Raw genomic sequence first — 20,242 nt, forward strand, 5'->3', positions numbered from 1 at the left:
GCATTCATCCCGCCCAGAGTAAACTCCCCGGATTGTTGCTGTACACATGGAAAACTGTCCGCTACTCTGCAATAAGGGTGCTACTGAAGAAAAGTCTATCTTGTGTTTCTTCTTTAAAAAAACACAAAACCCGACCCTCAGAGATTTGAATCGTTTCTTCAGGAACGGGTCAGGACACTTTAGATGCAATAATTTAAAGTTAATAGGAGTCGAGTATGACATTGTTACCTCATTTTACCCACTCTGCATGAGGGCCTCCTTAAAGAACCGTAGGCCAAATGTAGTCTCTGAACTTCTTTCTTCTGGCTCCAGATCTCCTGCTTCCCCCTCTCCATTGCAGCTTTAAACAAAGCGCTGCATGTGTAAAATCCAGGTCCTAGTGAGCTACACAGCAAACTACAGCTTTAAACAGTTGAGGCATTCTTTCCTGCTCCTCCTGTTGACTTATTTGCCCCAAGCATTTTTCTCCCGTTATCTTGAAACAGAGAAGACATTGTTGAGGATAACCGTCTTTGTAAAAGACAGAAACCAGAGAGGCAGTGCAAAAGGAGGACTACAGAATATGAGAGGGAGAGGCGGAATTTTCGTTAAAGATATGGTTAGACAACTCAAGGAAGCGTGGGTTTCCGGAGGTTCAGAAAAGTGAATAAGCTTAGAAGATATAAGATACTTCCCTTGTCTATGGGAGTCTCTTTTCACGTATGCAGTTTGGCATAACTCCCAACTGTTTAGTCTTCGACTCACCATCATACTTTTGTCATTGCTGAGGTCCTTTATCAGTCCCTTAGTGTCTTATGTTCCCTTCCTGGTCATTCTCTTAGCACAGTATCCATTTTAACTCCTTTAAGAACAAGGACTGACTGGAGCAATTCTGGCACAAAACTGGTTGAATCAACTATCCAGATCAGCCAAGGCCACATCAAAAGCAATTGGATCTCATTAATCTTTGCCAAAATTGTTCACTATTCCAGTATCATTCTGAATTGAGATAATATCCATTATCTCTCTCCAACAAGTGCAAAGAATTAATGGACTTCTTTATCCCTGTGATTGAGCCCATTTAATTAGTTGCCCCAGCTGCTTCTTTTTTGTCCTTACCTAAGAATAAACTTACCCCTCTAGTATCCCCACTCTCTTCCCTACTAAAACCACCATTTTGACCTTCCTCCTCAAAACACTATTCTCAATTTTAGCCCTTCCAAGCTACCCGTCCATTTTCACCAAATCTACACCCATCTTTCCCATAACTGTATGTTGAATCTCTCGAATCAGGTTTCCATTCCTGGCATTGCATTGAAATGATCCTAAAGTTACAAGTGGTATGTGGTTATGACCATGGTACATTATCTCTCCTTACTTGTCTCAGCATTTCTGTAACCAAACTATCTTCCTCCAAAGCTCAGCACTCACTTGGTGCCACTCCTATCTACCTTGGCAAGAGCAGCTCTAGCAGTGGCATTTCCTCCTGCCACTGCACTAATTCCTTTAAAGATTCTCAAGAATATTTTTCATCCCCTATTCTTCATCTGCTTATTGGTAACATGATTCACAGTCAGGGGTTTAGCTTTCATATGTAAGCTGATGATACCCAACCCTACCTCTCCATTGAGCTCTTCTCATGTTTCTGTGTTGTCTGACTACTTTTCTCACAACCTGTCTTGAATGAGCTATAATTTCCCCAATGCTCTGTGATCAATACTCATTTCTTGTTCACCAATGATTCTGTTATGATCTCCGGAGACCAATAACTTAACGAGAAATTCAAACTTCCAATTAATAGCTAAAGGGATGACACAATGAGACTTCACATTTTGAAATTTATACTGTAACAAAAGACTGGAAGATTGGATAGCTAATCAGAATCTCTATTGGATACAAGGCCCACGTGATTCACATTGCCATGTAAATGGGTTTTGAGAATGGAATGATTTTTAAGACCTCCCTGAAAATGTAGGCAACTTATACTTTGTACAGTCAAAAAGAAAACACACTGCATAGGTATAAATTGCAGTGTCCTTTAAGTAGATGTTCAATTCTCTCAAAATCAGTCCATAGTTTTTTTAAACTTCTGATGGATTAATTTCTGTTCTTTTCCTTTCCCAGTTTGGTCAAATTCTAACCCAAGAATTCTTCTACTTTCAGTTAATTACTGGAGATTGTCCCTCTAGTGTAAGCAAGGTATATATTCCAGTTAACTTCTCACAAATCTGCACTGTAGGGATTCTATGAAAATATGGTCTTTCAATCCATGTGCAAGCTTCCACCCACATTCCAATGCTGTGACTCAAAGACTTTTGGCCTCTAGCTGCTCTCTCTCTTCAAGACCCCGACACTAATTATGTCATTAAACTTTTGGGGAGGTCTTAGAAATCCTTCCCTCCTCAAAATGCATTGACATGGCAACATAAATCATATGGGCCTTATATCCAATACAGATTCCGATTAGCTATTGTAAAAGCCCACTTCCATTTTAATGTACATACAAAGATATGAATTAAGAGCAGGAGCAGCCCCTCGCGCCTTCTCTGTCATTCAACAAAATCACAATTGCAGCCTCAACTCCACATTCCACTTTCCCCTCGATAGATTCTTGTCTAATAAGGGAGTCAAACATTACCTACCTCTGCCTTAAAATGATTCAATGACCCTGCTTCCACCACTCTCCAGGGAAGAAAGTCCTAAAGATTTTCAACCCTCAAAGAAATTCTTCTCACCTCAAGTCTTAAATGGGACACTCCTTATTTTTAAAATGTGTTCCATAGTTCTAGTTTATCCCACATGGGGCAACATTCACCCTTTCAGGTTTCCTCAAGATTTGTTTGTTATATGTTTCAACAAGATCACCCTTTAATCTTCTAAATTCCAATGGATACAGGCTCAGTCTGTCCAACCTTTCCTTGTAAGGTAGCGCCCTATCCCAGGTATCGGTTGGGTGGATCTTCTCTGCACTGTTTCTAATCCATTTATATCCTTTCTTAAATAAAAATACCAAAATTGTAAGCAGTACTTCCACAATGTGGTCTTACCAATGGCATGTACAACTGTAGCAAAACATTCCTACTTTTACATTAACAACAACATCCCATTTACCTTCCTAATCACTTGCTGTACCTTCATACTAACTTGTGGTTCATGTACCAAGACACTAAGATCCCTCTGTACCTCCAGGTTCTGCAGTGTCTCTCCATTTAAATAGTGTGCTGCTTTTTAATTCTTCCTGCTAAAGTGCGCAAGTTCCAATTTTTCCAAATACTCTGCCAAATGTTTACTCACTCACTTAACCCATCTATTGTCCCTTTGCAGACTCCATGGGTGGGAAAACTCCCACATTCCCACCCTTTGGGCACTTAGTGTTTTTGGGGGGGAAGTCACATCCCTTGGACAGGATTTTATGGACTTGCTCCTCCCAAAACCATAAAATCCCACCCAAGGTCAACAGACCTTCCCATTGTCTGCTCCAATTCCTCTGATGGGCAAGGCAGTAAAATTCCAGCCCTTATGTCTTCTTCACAATTTACTTTTTTTTAATCTTTGTGTCAGCAGCAAATTTAGCAACCATACATTCATCCAAGACACTAATAAAAATTGTAAATAGTTAAGATATCAGCACTAGTCCCTGTGGCACTCCACTTGTCATATCATGCCAATCTGCTGCACTGACCAACCTGGAATGTGCACAATATGCCCAATCTAATTCAAAAGTGCAGACTTCGTAAGGATAAAAAATTATAACTATAATGGGAGATGCTGATCTGTTTGTCTATGACTTTACTAACTAAACCATTGGATGCCAGAAATGTGAAATAAAAACAAAGTGCTGGATAAATTCGGCAAGTTTAGCAGCATCTGTGGAGAAACTGACTTAATGTTTTCAGTCAAATATGACTTTCAGAACAGAGGTGTGCAGCAAGTTCAGAGGGAGTTAGGTTAGAGTAGGTGAGGGGAGCAGAGAAATTAAGATGACTGATGTTACATTGACAATTATCAATAAAAAGATCAAGAATGGTAAGTGGACAAAGGGAGACGCCCAAGTGGATGGAGACATGTGAAAGGATCCACAGGTTGGAGAATACCTTTCAAAAGAAATGAGCATGGAAGCGAAGCTGATGGATGAAGAGTTCAACATCAAGCTGAGCTCGAAATTCATTGACATGGGGACATGAAGGATAAACCTGGTCTTTTTTAAGCACAGATCAATCAGCGTCAAAAAGGGGAAGTCAGAGGATATATTGAATACATGTGAAGACGTGAAATTGGAAGAAGGGATGGAGTCAGAAGGAAGGGAAGGATTCAAAGAGACATCAACACCCATAAGTTATTGGAGCTTATGCTCCTTAACACCTGAAAGGAAGAGAAAAAGTTTTTTGTTAAGACATCAGGTGAGATGAAGTGTCATATTCAACTCAAAACATTAATTGTGCTTTTCTCTACAGATGCTGCCAGGGCTGCTGAGTTTCCTAGCACTTTTAGGTAAGTTAAAATTCAACCTGCCAATCCTTCCTATAAACAAGAGTGGGAGTTGGTCAAGCCATTCTTGTTACAGATGGTAATCCTCAAGCCAGAACCAAGTGTCTCTCTCTAATAGTGACAGATGTCTACGACCTATGGCTAAGAGAATAAAAGTGCTCGAGCAATGTGGCAGATTGTTTAACAAGATTTATTAAATGAGAAGAGCTTTTTTCTTATTGACATGTAAGGATGTCACCTGGAAAACAAATTTACAAATGACTGCTTAAAAAGGTACAACTAATGTAATAATTGAAATATAAAATTTAATTTCAAAAGAAAAAACACCCAAATCACAATGTTTGTTATTTACACCTACCAGATACTTATTCTTTGAAGTGCCCACCAGATAGGGAAGATCCTAAACATACTGGTGAAAACCACATAGTCTTTCTCCAGGGCAATCCAGATACGGACATTATTTGGCTGTTTTTGGTGGAGATTGTTCTCACCCCTCATCCAGAGGAGAACATGGATTGTTCTCCAGTTGAATGAAACTGAATGTCCAGAAGGATAGCCAAATTGTGCAGCATAACGTTGGAGCACACAAGAGATACCACATATCCTGGGTGATAGTCAATGCAACAAAATCAATGTGTTAATCATCTTAAAATTCAGGTCTTTCATTAATAACTATCTTTTATTTCTGATTATGACTACCCTACTGGATTTAAATCAATCTGGTATACAAGACTAGTTGAAGATTAAAGATTCATGCATACATCTCAATGTATTTAACAACTTGCTCAAGGATCACTCTACTAACCAAGCATAAAATAATTGCATGTTTTTATTTTCCTCTATTAAAACATATGCTGTCTCTGAATCTCTGTCCAAGTTAATTTTCCAGAGCTACAGAACTATGAATGGTAAAGCAGGGATTGTAAAGCAGCAATTTTACTGACGGAACCACATTAAACATTGCATCAAACGGATGTGTATGGGTTAAGTAAGAAGGCTTGGCAAAGTTTCTGGCATACTCTGCATTAGCAAATTGTGTCTTCAACCTTGTTAGAACTTGTGTGCATTATCTATGCACACAATCTGATGCTGCATTATTTATTGGTAGTGCTGTCTTTTGCATAAGCCACGAGTACAAGAAGCTGCCTGTCTGTCCAGTGGTCAGATAAGCAGGGAATTCTACTTGGTGTTCTGGCCAACATTTTTCCCTTATCTAATAATTCCAAAAATAGAATAATCTCATGCTACTGGTGGGATGCAGTGTGCTACAATAGCCTTCTACATTTTCCTAAATCACTCCACTTATTTTGTGCAGAGCACCATGAGCCACTTTGATTCAATAAATGCAAGGATTAATATCATCATTTAAATATATTTAAGTAAATCAGTGCTGTGTAAACAAGGAAAATGACTATGACAAAAAGTAAATTGACTGAACAGTTCTATCAGCCAGTAATCATATGAATCCACTGACAGGTAACAAACATTTGATTCATTTTTGAGTGAAACTGTTGGTTTTGCTATTTTCATTACTGGAGTGACAAAAACAAAAAATACAAGCATTCTGATTAAAAAAGCCTCACTGATACAGCAGCAAATGACAGATATAATTTTACAAGATCCTGCACTGCATTATCAGGATTGTTACTGTATCAAAGTGTGTCATTATACAAGATTTCAGTACAGTATCCTCCAGGTTTCATGTTCGTTGAGAAATTGTTTCCTCAAAACAGTCATAGAATTCTTACAGTGCAGAAGGAGGCCGCTCAGCTCATCAGGCTTCCACCAACACAAATCTACTCACAGGGCAGAATTTTCTGGCCTCACTTGCCCTGAAACCGGAAAATCCCACCCAAGGTCAATGGACCTTTGCATGGTGCGCCTCTCGCCCGCTCCGAGCGAAACAATAAGATTCACCTAATGGTCTTCATAACATAAGGGAATGTGACCAAAACCAATTGTTTTATCTGAAAATAAAAATGAAGAGAGCTTCATCCACTCATGACACTTTTCATCCATTACCAGTCTCTGGAGACTAGGTTAAGTGTTGTGATAATGACATAGTGAACTATTTCATTTGATCCAATAAAGCAAATTAATATTCTTGAACATCCTCTTTTCACATTCAGCTTTCCTCCCTCTGGCTCTTGTTGGTTCTATGATGTTGATATAGTACTTCATACAGACTATGTTAACCTGCATGGGCAGGTGATTCAACTATAGCACCAAAGTTGATCCTGTTCTCACCCAACATATACATACTTTGCACCAGAGTTCACTGGATAGAAAGCAAATGGAAGAGCCAGAGATGATTTTTTTTCCTCTTAGCCCAATGACATTAAGGATGACTATCCTCTAACTGCCACAGGTGAATTAGGTGGACTTGGTACAGACAAGGAAATCCAAACTGGAACATCTGAAATCCTCACCTTTTCTCGAGTATCACGTTACATGGTGCATATATTTATGGAGACATAAGGACTCCTTGTATCCAATCACAGACATATTGTTTCCCAGTGAGAAAGCATCTTCAAAGAGCTATAAAAAAGTTGGGTTGTTTATACAATGAATCAGTTATTTGTGAAATGTCACTCATTACCCTTTGCAGTTCTGGATACTGTCTGTATCTCCATTACATTTTAAAGCCGGCATCACCAATCTGAGCAGCACCTAAACATGTACTTTATAAAGAAAAACAGGAGATGGTGGAAGTGTATAAACAGTCAATCAGCATCTAAGAAGGCAAGTTAGCATTCCAAGTGAGACTTTTAATCATAGGAGCAGATCCTGAGGATGAGTTCCATCCAAAAATGTATCCCAAACCTTTCTCTTTCAGATGCTGGCAACCTAACTTTCCATTGTTTGTTTTATTATAATAAATATTCCCTCTTTGGGTTTGCTGGGATACAGTCCCACGGTGCTTCTGGTGCTGAGGAAAGTGGTTTACCTGTGAGGCTAAGCAAAACAAATGGCAACAGGCTTTTCAACTTTGGGGAAAGTGATATTACATCCAAGCCTGATTTTGTCCTTGTCCAACACACACACACACACGCACGCACACATGTACACACAGTTAGGCAGCATCATGATCCAGAGGGGGAACTATGGCTGATTTTTTTCTCCCTAGTCAAGAAAGGTCAATTATAACACTCCTGAGCTGAAATCAGCTAACAGAATTGCCTATGGATGGAACTTTGGATCTATGAGGTTTGTTTCTGGCAGTGGATGGTGCAATTGAATGACTGGGGAGCTTATCTTTCAATTAACCCACTCACCATCCTTTCACTTCCTCTTCCAGTTTATACTTGGATCCTGTAGGAGCTGGCAATGAGAGTGGGGGTAAAAATCAGGGAAACAGTAATTTAACTGCTCCTGGCTAACATAGGATGTCACAATAGAGCACCATCAACAGCAAGTAATTTAAACAATTAAAAAGATCCTAAATATTAATTGTTTGAGGGAGGAGGTGTGAACACATGGGTGTTCTGGCTATGCAGTGATCTCAGATAATCTGGTGTCTGAGGTGTTTGAATCATTGAGGATCTGGAATGATCGAGCAACAACTGGATAATCCGCAGCTCATGCTCACGCTCCTCTCGCCGCCTCTCTTCCTCCCATTTGTAGAACCTTTCTTCAGCTTTCCTCTGATAGTCCATGAAGGTGTTGATAATGGTGCCAATGTGTCTCTGAAACATAGTTCCCTTCTTCAGCTTCATCCTCTTCTTCGGCACTGAGCACGCTAGATGTTTACAAAAAAAATTATACTTAAGTCACTTATGAATAAATTCGTTGGGATTAAAAAAATACTATTTTACATAGTACCTTTCACAATCAAGGGCATTTCAAATTGCTTTACAATCAATTAAATATACAAAGTGTAGTCAGTATAACATAGGAAATGAGGCAGCCAATTTGAGTATTGCAAACTCCCATAAACAATTAGACCATTACCAAATAATCTGTTTTTGTAATGTTGATTGCAGAATAAATATTGGCTTACTCGTCTTCATATTTTATGTCCTCCTTTGAGGTACATGGGATTTGTGTTTAACATATTACCCTAAAGACAGTGCAGTACTCTCTCAGTTCTGTACAGTCAGCCCAGAATCTGTGCTCAGGTCTCAGGAGCAGTTCTTGAACTCAAAAACTTCTGGCTTACAGGCAAGAATGCCACCAAGAAACCTCTGGTGACACTCAGTGTGCCAGTGCAAGCCTATGTTTTTCTTAATGCTCTTCTCTGTTACATTCTTATTTTTAAAATTTATTTTTGCCCATATAAGAAAACAAAAGGTGAAGGCGAATTGTTCCTGTAAGGGTCCAGCAAAGAAACTAAAGACCTAATGGTCTCCTTCAGTGCAATTTATTATATAATTCTATATGGGTGTACTTCACCAAAGCAGCTATTCTTGATGTGAGCCTTAATTGTCAATAGGTTAATAGATTATGAAGAGTCTCAACACCTGAGAGGTAAAAGCAAATAAAAAGGAGCAGAAATGTTTGTGCTTCTCCACATGGCCCAGTTGTGGTAAAGTCAGTTGTAACATCTTAACGCAATCCCAGCAGAAGTCAGCCAAGATCGAGCTCAAGACTCTTCCTTTATAACTTTATGCTACATATGGTGATGATTATGATGACACGTTGTTACTTTTCATTAGTTTTGGCTTGATGACTATCCCTTTAAGGCCAGTCACGATACACAGCAACTTAAGTCAATTTAGTTTAAAATCCATATCCTCAACTCATTGCTCATTCATAACCGAAGTGCTGGCCGACTGACAAAGTTCAAGGAGAAGGCCTGTCCAGGAATGTCTAAGGATTGGGGAAGACAGAGTGCAGGCTGGGACTGGCAAATGGAAAGTACCAACATTGTGACGTCCAAGTGAGTGAAGAGAATACATAAATAAAAGAAGTAATATGGTTTTCATCACCAGGTCATAATCTTGTACTTTTGACTGTCACAATATTTCCTGACAATTTACAGGATTTTTTCTTTATCCTTTCACAGGACATGGACATAGGTCAGCATTTATTGTCTATGCCTTCTTGTCCTTGAAAAGATAGAGGTGAGCCATCTTCGTGCACTGCTGATATTCAGTGCTGCTTGGAAGGGAGTTCCAGGATTTTGATCCAGCAACAATGAAGGAAAGGCAATACTGCTCCACCTCAGGAGGCGATGTTTGGAGGGCAATTTGCAGTTTTCCACGTATCAGCTGCCCTTGTCTTTCTAGGTGATAGGGATCATGGGTTTAGGTGAAGGAGCCTTGGAAGAGTTTCTGCAGTGCATCCTGTAGATGGTACACACTGCTTTGCTTTGACAGCGTTAACTTCTGGAGTGTTGCTGGAGCTGCACTCATCCAGGCAAGTGGACAACTTTTGCCTTCTAGATGATGTACAGTCTCTGGGGAGTCAGGTGGTGATATAATCACTGCAGAACTCCCAGTCTGTGGGCAAAATCTTACCAAAAAAATGGCAGTCTTGTTTCTGGCTAGAAAACTGGCATGTTTTTCCCCAGAGAGACTGGTTGTTTTTCTCTCCAGGAATTATGACACTGCCAAAAAAAAAATCAAGGGGGTGTGATTCACAATGTTATACAGGGGGGATGGGAACTAAACACACACTGGCAAAACGCAGCTGCACAGAGATAGGGCTGCCCCTCTCAGAGCAGAGATAAACCTTCCCCCACTCCATCCCACCTGGAAGCCTTAGGGGCTCCATTCCCCAACCCCGATTAGAGCCAGCATTCATTATTAAATAATGGGCTGGATAATTAAATAATTATTTAATTATCCAGCCCATAGTAAACATAATTGTGGCATCTTTGCTTAGATACACACCATGCTCAGCTTCAGTTCTCTTTCTGCTTGTTGCAGCAGGGGTCTCCGACGTTGTGCTAATCATCTCCTCTTCCACAGGGCCTTCTGTTTCTGCTATGTGAGAAATCATGAAAAATAGTAAATGACAGCAGTAAGTTGTATCAGTCCCGTTAGAACACAACAGGACTCAACCAAGCTTTTCTCATTAGACCTCGAAAAAATTCAGATGAACCAGTTTCATTAGAACTCACAAAATACAACGTCTTCCATTAGAGCCCAACAAATTCAACAACTCTTCACCTAAAGGTGCTTCATGGGACATTACAAAAGGATCTTAACCCTTTATCTAATTTGCGTTATACTATGTCCTAAACCTCAGACACAAATGACAAATTCTAAGCTGCTCCTAACATGGATTACTTTCCTGCCTACTCTTCAGAAACCTTGATTCCTTTGTAGATCAAAAATCTATGTAACTTGAACCCACCCTCCATTGCTCTATAGGGAAGGGAATTCCAAAGACCAAAAAGAGAAGAAATTCCTCCTTATCTATGTCTGAATGGGAGACCCATTATTTTGAAACTGTGCCCCTTAGGTTCTAGAGCCCTCCATAAAAGGAAACATCCAGTCAGCATCTATCCTATCCAGCCTCCTCAGAACCATAGATGTTTCAATAAGATCACTTCTTATTCTTCTAAATTCCAATGATTATAGGCCTAACCTAATCAATTTTTCATCATAATGACTTAGATGAAAGGAAAGACTGCAAAGGACTTAAGAGGTTAAGTGAGTGGGTAGAAGATTTTTCAGATTGAGAATAATGTGGGAAAATAACAAGTTGCCCATTTTAACAGGAAGGATAGAAAACCAGAATATTATTTAAATAAAGAGACCGTAGAATGTTGTGGTACAAGGAGATTTGAGTGTCATCATTTTTTATCCCAGGAATTAGCTAAATGAACTTTCTCTAAACTGTCTCCGATGCAAGCACATCTTTCCTTAAGTTAGGGGACCAAACCTATACACACTACTCCAAGTGTTGTCTCGCCAAGGATTGCACAGTTGTAGAAAGATTTCTTTACTTTTATAACCCATCACCTTTGCAATGAAGGGCAACATTCAATTTGCTTTCCTTATTATTTGCTATGCCTGCACGCTAATGCGCAGGTTAGGTGAATTAGCCATGCTAAATTGTCCCTCAGTGTACCCGAACAGGCGCTAGAGTGTGGCAACTAGGAGATTTTCACAGTAACTTCATTGCAGTGTTAATGTAACCCTACTTGTGATACAATCAAATAAACAAACTTTAATAAATTAACTTCTTGTGGTTCATGTAAAGGGACACCCAAATCTCCATATACCACAACATTCTAGTCTCTCTATTTAAATAATATTCTGGTTTTCTATTCTTCCTGCCAAAATGAACAACTTCTTATTTTCAGTCTGAAAAATCTTGCCCACTCACTTAACCTTTGCAGACTCTTTTACCCTACTCAAAACTTGCACAAGGGGAGTAGATGCATGAGGACACCACCATGTGGAAGTTCCTCTCCAAGCCACTTGCCATCCTAACTTGGAAATAAATTGTTATTCCTTTATTGTTGCTGGGTCAATAATGGAACATTCTCCCCATCAGCGCTGGGTGTACCTACACCAGAGACTGAAGCTGTTCAGGAAGTCAGTTCACAATCACTTACTCAAAAGTTGGATAATAAATGCAGGCCAAGCCAGTGACATCCACATCACATGAATGAATGTATTTTTAAAAATCACCCCAATACCATGAGCTCTCATTTTGTGCCCCAACCTTTTTATGTAATACCTTATCAAATGTCTTTTGGAAATCCAAATATACTGTATCGACTGGATCCTCTTTATCTGCCCTGCTAGTTACATTCTCAAAAAACTCTAATAAGTTTCTCAAACATGATTTCTCTTTCACAAAACCATGTTGACTTTGCCTAAATTGTATTATGATTTCCAAATGTTCTGCTACAACCTCTTTAATAATGGATTCAAGCATTTTCTCAAATACAAATAATAGGCTAACTGGCAATACAGATTCCTGCTCTTCGTCTCCTTTCTTAATTAGAGATGTTAAATTTGTGCTTTTCCAATCTGCAGAGGCATTTCCAGTATCTAGGAAACTTCGGAAAGACTCTAATCAATGCATCCACCATCTCTAAAACCACTTTGTCCAAAACCCTAGGTCACAGGCCACCAGAGCGAGGCTTTGTCAGCTTTCTCTGTAGTTTTTCTGATGATCGTGATTGCTTTAAGTTCCTCCCTTTTAATCTTTTGATTTTCCATTATTCTTGGATAGTTTTTTGTGTCTTCTGTTGTGAAGACAGATACAAAGGGCAGGATTTTCCAGTTGTGCTTACCCAGAGACTGGAAATTCCTGCCAGCAATCAATGGACCTTTAAATGTTCTGTCAAATTTTCTATTCCTCCCATGTTGATTCCCCTTGTGGGCAGGACCAGAAAATTTACCCAAAATACTTTTCCTCTTTTCCCATTTTAATTCCCCTCTCAGGGTCCAATGCTCACTTTAGCAATTGGGCAGGATTCTCTGGCCTCCCAGCAGCATCTTTCCGATGGCAAGAGGTGGCATGCCTTTGGCCAGCAGTGGAATCTTTGGTCCCAGCACTGTCAATGGGACTTCCCATTGACTCTGCCCCACGTTACCGGGAAACCTGTGGCAGGAGTGCATGTCGGCAGGCCCAGAAGATCCCACCAGCATGAACAGTTGGAAAGTTCTGGCCATTATTTTCATTCTTGTGTACTTGTCAAAGCTTTTACTGTCAATTTTTGTATTTCTTGCTAGCTTTCTCTCATACTCTAATTTCTCTTGTTTTTAAGTCATCCTTTTCTGGTATCTAAAATTTATGATGTGGATGTGCCGGCCTTGGACTGGGGTAAACACGGTAAAAAGTCTGACAACACCAGGTTTTAGTCCAACCAATTTATTCGATAGTAGACGCACAAGCTTTCGAGGTTTCCCTCTTCGTCAGGCGAATGGAGAGTTCTGGCCTCAGAGCATATAAAGCACAGACAGTTTAGAGATTACTGATTAGAATGCGAATCTTTACACCTAACCTGCTGTTCAAGTCCTAAAGTGGCCGACAATGTGAGTGGAAGGAGCACTGGTCACAGGTTGAAGAGATGTGTATTGTCTCCAGACAGCATAGTGAATGAGGTTTTGCAAACCCAGGCAAGTCACGGGGGGTTACAGATAGTGTGACATGAACCCAAGATCCCTGTTGAGACCGTCCTCATGTGTGCGGAACTTGGCTATCAATCTCTGCTCAGCGACTCTGCGCTGTCATGTGTCGTGAAGGCCGCCTTGGAGAACGCTTACCCGAAGGTCAGAGGCTGAATGCCCGTGACCACTGAAGTGTTCGCCAACAGGACGGGAACAGTCCTGCCTGGTGATTGTCGAGCGATGTTCATTGTCATAGCGTCTGCATGGTCTCCCAAATGTACCATGCTTCGGGACATCCTTTCTTGCAACGTGTTAACCAATCTTCTGGTTTACCACTTCAGTTCATGGATCGAGCATCCTTTTCATTGATGTTAAAGAATATTAAGTATTTCCTCTTATGTAAACAATTTCATATTTTGCTTGCCTGTTCAACCTAATATATATGGCAAAACAGCACCTTAAGGAAACACCAGAAGAAAAATGGAAAGCAGGATTTCTCTAGAGTACAGACACTAAGACTAGTGAAGATGACAAGTTAAACTTATGTATATTTTGACCATCTCCTTACCAGAGATGTGAAAACAGGGAATCAAGAACTGAATTTAATGAATCGCACCTCTCTCTCACTCAGCCATTTTATCTCACAGTTCAGAAACCTATCGCCAGATCTGACAGTCTCCAAAACCACTTCAAAATTTTTACAAGTAGAGATTCTGCTTTCCTGATGTGGGATACACATCCTGCTCCTATAGGGGCACCTAGTCCTTTCTCCCCCAACCCAGTTAAATCCAAACAGTTTAGGAGGAAGTTAATAATAACTAAAGCTAAGGGACATCTAGGCACTTGTTATTACAAGAGTTTAATCATCTAAAACCATACAGTTCACCATAACAGTAAGCTTTCCACTTTTGTTCAGCTCGGATCACTCTACCCAATAAAACATTGGCCTGCTACTGAATGAGCAAAACCCAGCCAATTCTGTCCCTCTACATTCCAACAATGTGCAAGGCTGGCTGGCTGGCAATCAATCTCAAGAGACTTGTTGACCTTTCCAGCTGACATATCAAATTATGGATTCTGCCACAGGGAAGACAATGAATTTCAATCTTCCATTGTTAATTCCAATTTTCCATTCCGTGAAAGCAATCACAAAGAGGTTCTTACCGTTTCTCCACCCCTAAAAAGTGGATGCTGAAAATATTACTATTTGCGTCAATCACTAGCTTGGGTAATATATATTCTTTGTTTTTCCATCATTATTGTTAATGCGTACCTGTAACACTGTCTGCTTCAGACTGTGGTTCAGGCAGAACTTTACCTTCTTCCTCATCTCTGTTGATGGCAACAGTCGGTTGGACGTGGCATGCTGTGGGAGTGAAGATTTAGTGTGTCAGTTTTAAGCGAATTTTAATAGCAAGATGTGTTCTCTTCCCTCATTATAAATGTGTATAGAGGGAGATCAGTAGTTTGCGCATGGAGCATAGAGTTTACACCCTTCTCATGAACATTCATATCTACAAACCATTTTTTTCTAAATAATTTTCTCCCACATCTCTTCAAGTTATTTATCGGGATACAATTTCACAGGGACACTATTGTTTCGATAACTCACCCAGTAGCTAATATTTATTTATGATAGTATGCATCAGCAGGGTATTTAACCTAAATATCTATTACCCAACATCCACTCAACCACATCACGTCCAGGTTCACTGGATGCCAGTCAGGAAAGTCCAACTATATTTCTCTTCCCTAAATCAGGACTGATATTACATCCTGAATTAGATCAGTAGCTTGACACTCATTAGAAATATAACTTCAGGCTGTCTATGCCAGCTCCTTGTTTCTGTACAAAAACAGAAAATGCTGGAAAATCTCAGCAGGTCTGACAGCATCCATGGGGAAAGAATAGAGCCAACATTTTGAGTCTGGATGACCCTTCATCAGAGCTCTGAAAGGGCAGTAGAGGCAGAAACCTTCATAGCATTTAAAAAGTACTTGGATATGCACCTGAAGTGCTACAGACTAACAGCTGGAAAGAGGGATTAGGCTGGAAATGTACTCGTTGGAACAGTCTCCTTCAGTGTTGGAAATTTCAATGATTACATATTCTTCTGACATGATACAGCTGTGCATGAATTCAAATGATATATGGCTGAGTAGATCAAAGTAGTCACTGGATTTCAAAATAATTAATAGCATGAAATTTTTCTGTGCCATGTCGCAGGGCACTTTTTTTTTTAAAAAAGGCAGTTTTTTCTTTCATATTAATGATCTTCATTCCTAATGAATGCCAAAAAAAAATTATAATTGGAAGAGAAGGGATATCAAAAAACAGCCAACAGACACTTATTTGGCTGGAGGGAGATGAAGGCTGATTAGTTTACACCTAGAACTTCTATAACCTACTGTGAATATTAAAGAGGATGACAACTACCGGGGTTGGTGCTTTGAACGTTAAGGGAAAAATGATTCTCCCATCAGGTGCTTATGACATGGGGCTGCGCTGGTAGGGGGCACTGATGTCAGAAATTCAGCAGTCTTCAATTTTCCATTAATTTAGATGAATAATTTGCTTCATTTCCTTCACAAAGGAAAATGCCCCGAATCAGTAAATGGAAAACCAGGTACGGGATTGCAGCTGCTCCTGTGAAGACCATTCCTCAACAGGAACACGTGATCAGCAAACCAGCTCTTCTGATGCTGGAATCTGCTTAGGATGTTATGGAGATGGTGACTTGATTGATAAGTGCAATGAAATTAAAGGACGCATGACTGCATCTGAAACATTAAACATATGACCTATCAAATTGATATCAATAATTGTGGTCATTTCTTTGTTATGACAATCTTCCATTTATTTTAGTATCATAAAAATTGAAAGCTCTCCTGTTCTGTGGACAGCCTTCTCACTACCTCGCATTCAAGCTGTGCAGTGAGTGGGCACTAATTGAAGAGTTGTGTATTTCAAAGAGAGACCATCAAAAGCTTCTACTCCCTCAAAAACCCACATGTGATATTTTGAGTCCGATACATTTTTATAAATAATTGATTTTAATTGAATTTGGAGAAAACATTCAGGAAGTGCTATTTATCGAATGACTCCGTTATTTATGATTGCCTTGCTGCAGACCGAATTAAAAGGTTACCTGTGATGTTTTCGGGGGGTGGACAAGCCGGTGGTGGTCCATTTTCCAATTTCTCTTCCTCTTCTTGTTTGATAGCCACATTGAGGCATGTTCTGTCCTGAGCTGCTTCGGTCTGGAGAGGTCGGCACCCCAGCACCGCGTCAATTTCACTGTAGAAGCGCATTGATTTGCACCTCCTGCCTGATTTCCTCTGGTTAACCATGGTCCTGTATTCGTATTTCAGGTTCTTCACCTTAGCCCGGCATTGCTTCCAGTCACGGTTGACCCCTAAGGCATGAAGGCTGTTGGAGATCCTTACGAACACATCTTTATTCCTCACTGCCCCGGCCAGCTGATCCTGGATGGACCTGTCTTTCCAAATGGACAACAAGCCTCGGATCTCCTCGTCCGCCCAATTTTTACTTGCTCTCCTCGCCATTGTTCAGGCTGCCGGTGACCATCTGGATTTTCCGGGGGGAGGGGAGGATGTGAGCCCAGAGGAGGGTTGGTCTGGAACTGGGAGGGGAGGGGGAGAGTTTGGTCTGGAGCCGGGGACAGAGGGAGGGGAGGGGGCTCAGGCTGCTCTCCACCCACAGCTTGGAGAATGCGTCACTGTAACTCGACACTGCAGCGTAAATGCGATTAGCGGCGTTTCCGCTCTATACAAAACAGTGGGGACAAGCAAGGCAGGGACTGCCTGATTTATATGCGAAGAATAAGAATCAGCCTCTGCAAGCCAGTGTAAGGTGGCTAAATGGCAGTCCAGGGGATGTTGAGAGGCACCGGAGCAGGTTCCTGTCTGGAAACGTCATCCATAAAAACATCTTGTCGGTCTATATAACAGAACGGAGAATCTTCCCTTCACAGAATAAACCTATCTATTGCGATTGGTTGATGAGTTACACGAGACAGGCATTGACCCCGCTGGAAAATGTAAAGTACATTCGATTAGCAGACTGCATGCAACAGAAATTACAAAGCCACTAAAGTATGTGGCCACATACATCAGCCCCTCACCTTTCTCTCCCCGCCTCCTGAAGACATTTTTTTGTATTGGCCCAATCTAGTCAGGTGATATATACAGTCTGTCAACTCTGAATATTTCTGGACTCTACCCATTTAAGTGTGGAATTAAGTTATCCATTCGGTCCCACTGAGCACTCGCTCAAGTTTAGAAGGTTTGCAGCGGCTGAAATTAATCTCTACTGTTGAAGTTCGCTCTGCCAGCACGCAAGGTAACGCGATTGAGCAGGCAAATCAGTAATAGAGCATCACACTTAGTGCGGCAGAGCTGAGTCATTTTCCTTCCCTCTGCAATGGCACATCATGAATGAGTCAGGAAGCTTGGTGGAAACTTCAATTCCGACAGTAGCAGCAACAACACAAGTATTGAGAGTCTGGATTCCAAATCAGAAAAAAAAATCAAAATAGCGTGGAACTCCGTTAGCATTCACATTAATGCAGTGCAGCAACTGTTCCTGGCACAAACATACTCTCCTAGGTTCTTTAGGTAGCACCTTCCAAACCCACCACAGTTATCAGCTGGAAGGACAACTGTAGCAAATACTTGGGAACATCTCTCACCTGGAGGTTCCCCTCAGGTTCACCACCCTGACTTGGAAATATTTCACCTTCCTTCACTGTTGCAAGGTCCAAATCCTGGAACTCTGTCCCTAATAGCATTGTGGGTGTACCAACACCTCAGGGACTGCAATTCAAGAATGCAGCTCACCATCACAGTCTAACGAGCAACATCAACAAAATGAATAAGAATTACCCATACATTTATAGTATTTGACTGGCTTAAGGATACGTACTTCATTCACTTCCCAGGAGGACCATCTGCAGGAACTGAATAATGAACACCTTTCATTTACTACATAATTTACTACATTACCTACATAATGCATTTTTGTAGGTAAACCTTGATGAACAGGTTAGTGCTTTCCTTCCTATAAGAATGAAGAGCAGAAATAGCAATTTAGCCCCTAAAGCATGCTCTGCCATTCAATATGATCATGACTGATCTTATTTTGGCCTCAATTCCACTTTCCTGCCTGTTCACCTACAAATCATCACTAATTAAAAGTCTTTTCACTTCCTTAAATTTATTCAAAGTCCTGCCATCCACCACACTCTGGGGGAGTGAATTCCACATTTACCACCCTTTGAAATAAACAATTTCTTTTCATCTGTTTTGAATCTGCTTATCCTAAAACCTTTTGTTCTAATTTGCCCTACAAGAGGAAATATCTTCTCCACGTCTACTTTGTCAATCCCCCTTATTATCTTGTATACATCAATTAGGTCTCTTATTCTTCTAAACTCCAGGGAGCATAGGTATAAACTGCCCAATCTCTCTTCATAAGCCAAACCCCTCACCTTTGGAATTAATCTAGTAAATCTCCTCTGAACCACATCCAACGCAACTACATCCCTCCTCAAATAAGGAGACCAAAACTATACACAATATATGTGTGGACTCACTAATGCTTTGTACAGCAGCAGCAACACTTCACTACTTTTACATTCTGTTCCTTTATCAATAAATGCCAAGATTCCATCTGCCTTCCTTATTACCTTCTGTACCTGCATGCTAGCCTTCTGCAATTCATGCACAAGGACACCCAGTTCCCTCTGCACTGAAGCACTCCAAAGTTTGTCTTTATTTAGATAATTTGCCTTTGTATTTTTCATACCAAAATGGATAACTCCACACTTATCCATGTTAAACTTCATCTGCCAAATTTTGACCCTTTCACTGATCAACATCCATTTGGAAATTTACTTCATTATCACAACTTACTATCTCACCTATTTTAGTGTCATCTACAAACTTGGCTGTGGTACCTATCCCTGCATCCAAGTCATTGATATAAATTGTAAACAGTTGAGGCTCCAAGGACTGATTCCTGTGGGACCCCATGAGTTATATCTTGCCAATTCAAAAAAGATGTATTTATCCCAACTCTCTGCTTAGTGTTGATTAGTGAATCCTCTACCAATCTAACAAAATACCCCAATCCCATGTGAACATGGTGTCTTTAAGAAATATTTTTTTAAAAATCATGTTGTCTGCAGTTATAAGCAGCTGTCATTTTCTTCATTGTTGCCTAGCTGTCTGACTAAAGTTTTTTTTTATTGCTGCTTCAAGGATTTAAATGGGGTTTTGTTTATTCTTACTCTGGGTCTCAGATACTTTCAGGGATTTTTTTTAAACAACCCTGCATTGTTAAAGGGAAGAATGATTGACAGGTTAGGTGACAAGTTCTTTCATTTTCAATTTTTGACTGCTGTTTTAGTTAAGTGGTGTTTGGACATCAGACTGAAGAGTAGTGTTTCTCTCTCCCGTGCTATTGTAAATTCTGGTGGCTAGCTAGAAGCAAGGCTTCTTGTCTTCATGGAGTGAAAATTCTGCTGTTGGTGGTTTGCTAGTTGTACTTTGAGCCTCTCTCTGGTATTTTGGGAAGCTGTTCTAATTTGAAGCTTGTCTGTGTGTGTATTAAGAGAACTGTAGCATCTAACCATAGGACTAAATTCCAGCATCATGTGAGCATTCGTATTTTCTGTGCTAAACAAACCTGTGGTAAGGATTTTATTTATGGGATTTGTTTGGTTGGAACAGTATTT

At 40.3% G+C, this 20,242-nt stretch overlaps 1 protein-coding gene and 1 long non-coding RNA gene across 3 annotated transcripts; one reads left to right on the forward strand and one right to left on the reverse strand.

Annotated features, from left to right (window-relative positions):
• Positions 1-56: 56 nt before the first annotated feature.
• LOC145343880 (uncharacterized) lies at positions 57-16,256 on the forward strand. Its single transcript, XR_013886818.1, has 3 exons — positions 57-168; positions 4,434-4,470; positions 16,079-16,256. It is a non-coding gene; the product is annotated as an uncharacterized LOC145343880 (long non-coding RNA).
• Positions 4,450-18,275, reverse strand: LOC145343879 (uncharacterized). 2 transcript variants are annotated; one of them, XM_080190360.1, is made up of 4 exons: positions 16,634-18,275; positions 14,758-14,850; positions 10,302-10,391; positions 4,450-8,206 (listed from the first exon to the last, which is right to left on the reverse strand). In XM_080190360.1, exons 1-4 carry the CDS (start codon positions 17,049-17,051, stop codon positions 7,914-7,916), a joined length of 894 nt encoding a protein of 297 aa, XP_080046486.1. In that variant the 5' UTR covers positions 17,052-18,275; the 3' UTR covers positions 4,450-7,913. The 2 variants fall into 2 exon arrangements, with proteins under 2 accessions (XP_080046486.1, XP_080046485.1); XM_080190359.1 differs by having other exon boundaries at positions 10,302-10,394; positions 16,634-18,273.
• Positions 18,276-20,242: the final 1,967 nt, after the last annotated feature.

This window comes from Carcharhinus amblyrhynchos, chromosome 6 (assembly GCF_965287045.1).
Source record: "Carcharhinus amblyrhynchos chromosome 6, sCarAmb.v2.hapA, whole genome shotgun sequence".
NCBI lineage: Eukaryota > Metazoa > Chordata > Chondrichthyes > Carcharhiniformes > Carcharhinidae > Carcharhinus > Carcharhinus amblyrhynchos.

Bases quoted from the DNA above. Each gene is read 5' to 3' on its own strand.
- LOC145343879 (XM_080190359.1), bottom strand. From the start codon at position 17,051: ATGGCGAGGAGAGCAAGTAAAAATTGGGCGGACGAGGAGATCCGAGGC. The intron at 14,851-16,633 runs GTAACCTTTTAA...TCACTCCCACAG, and splicing joins ACCCCCCGAAAACATCACAG to CATGCCACGTCCAACCGACT. The intron at 8,207-10,301 runs GTGTGTATCTAA...GTAAACATCTAG, and splicing joins GAGAACTGAAGCTGAGCATG to CGTGCTCAGTGCCGAAGAAG.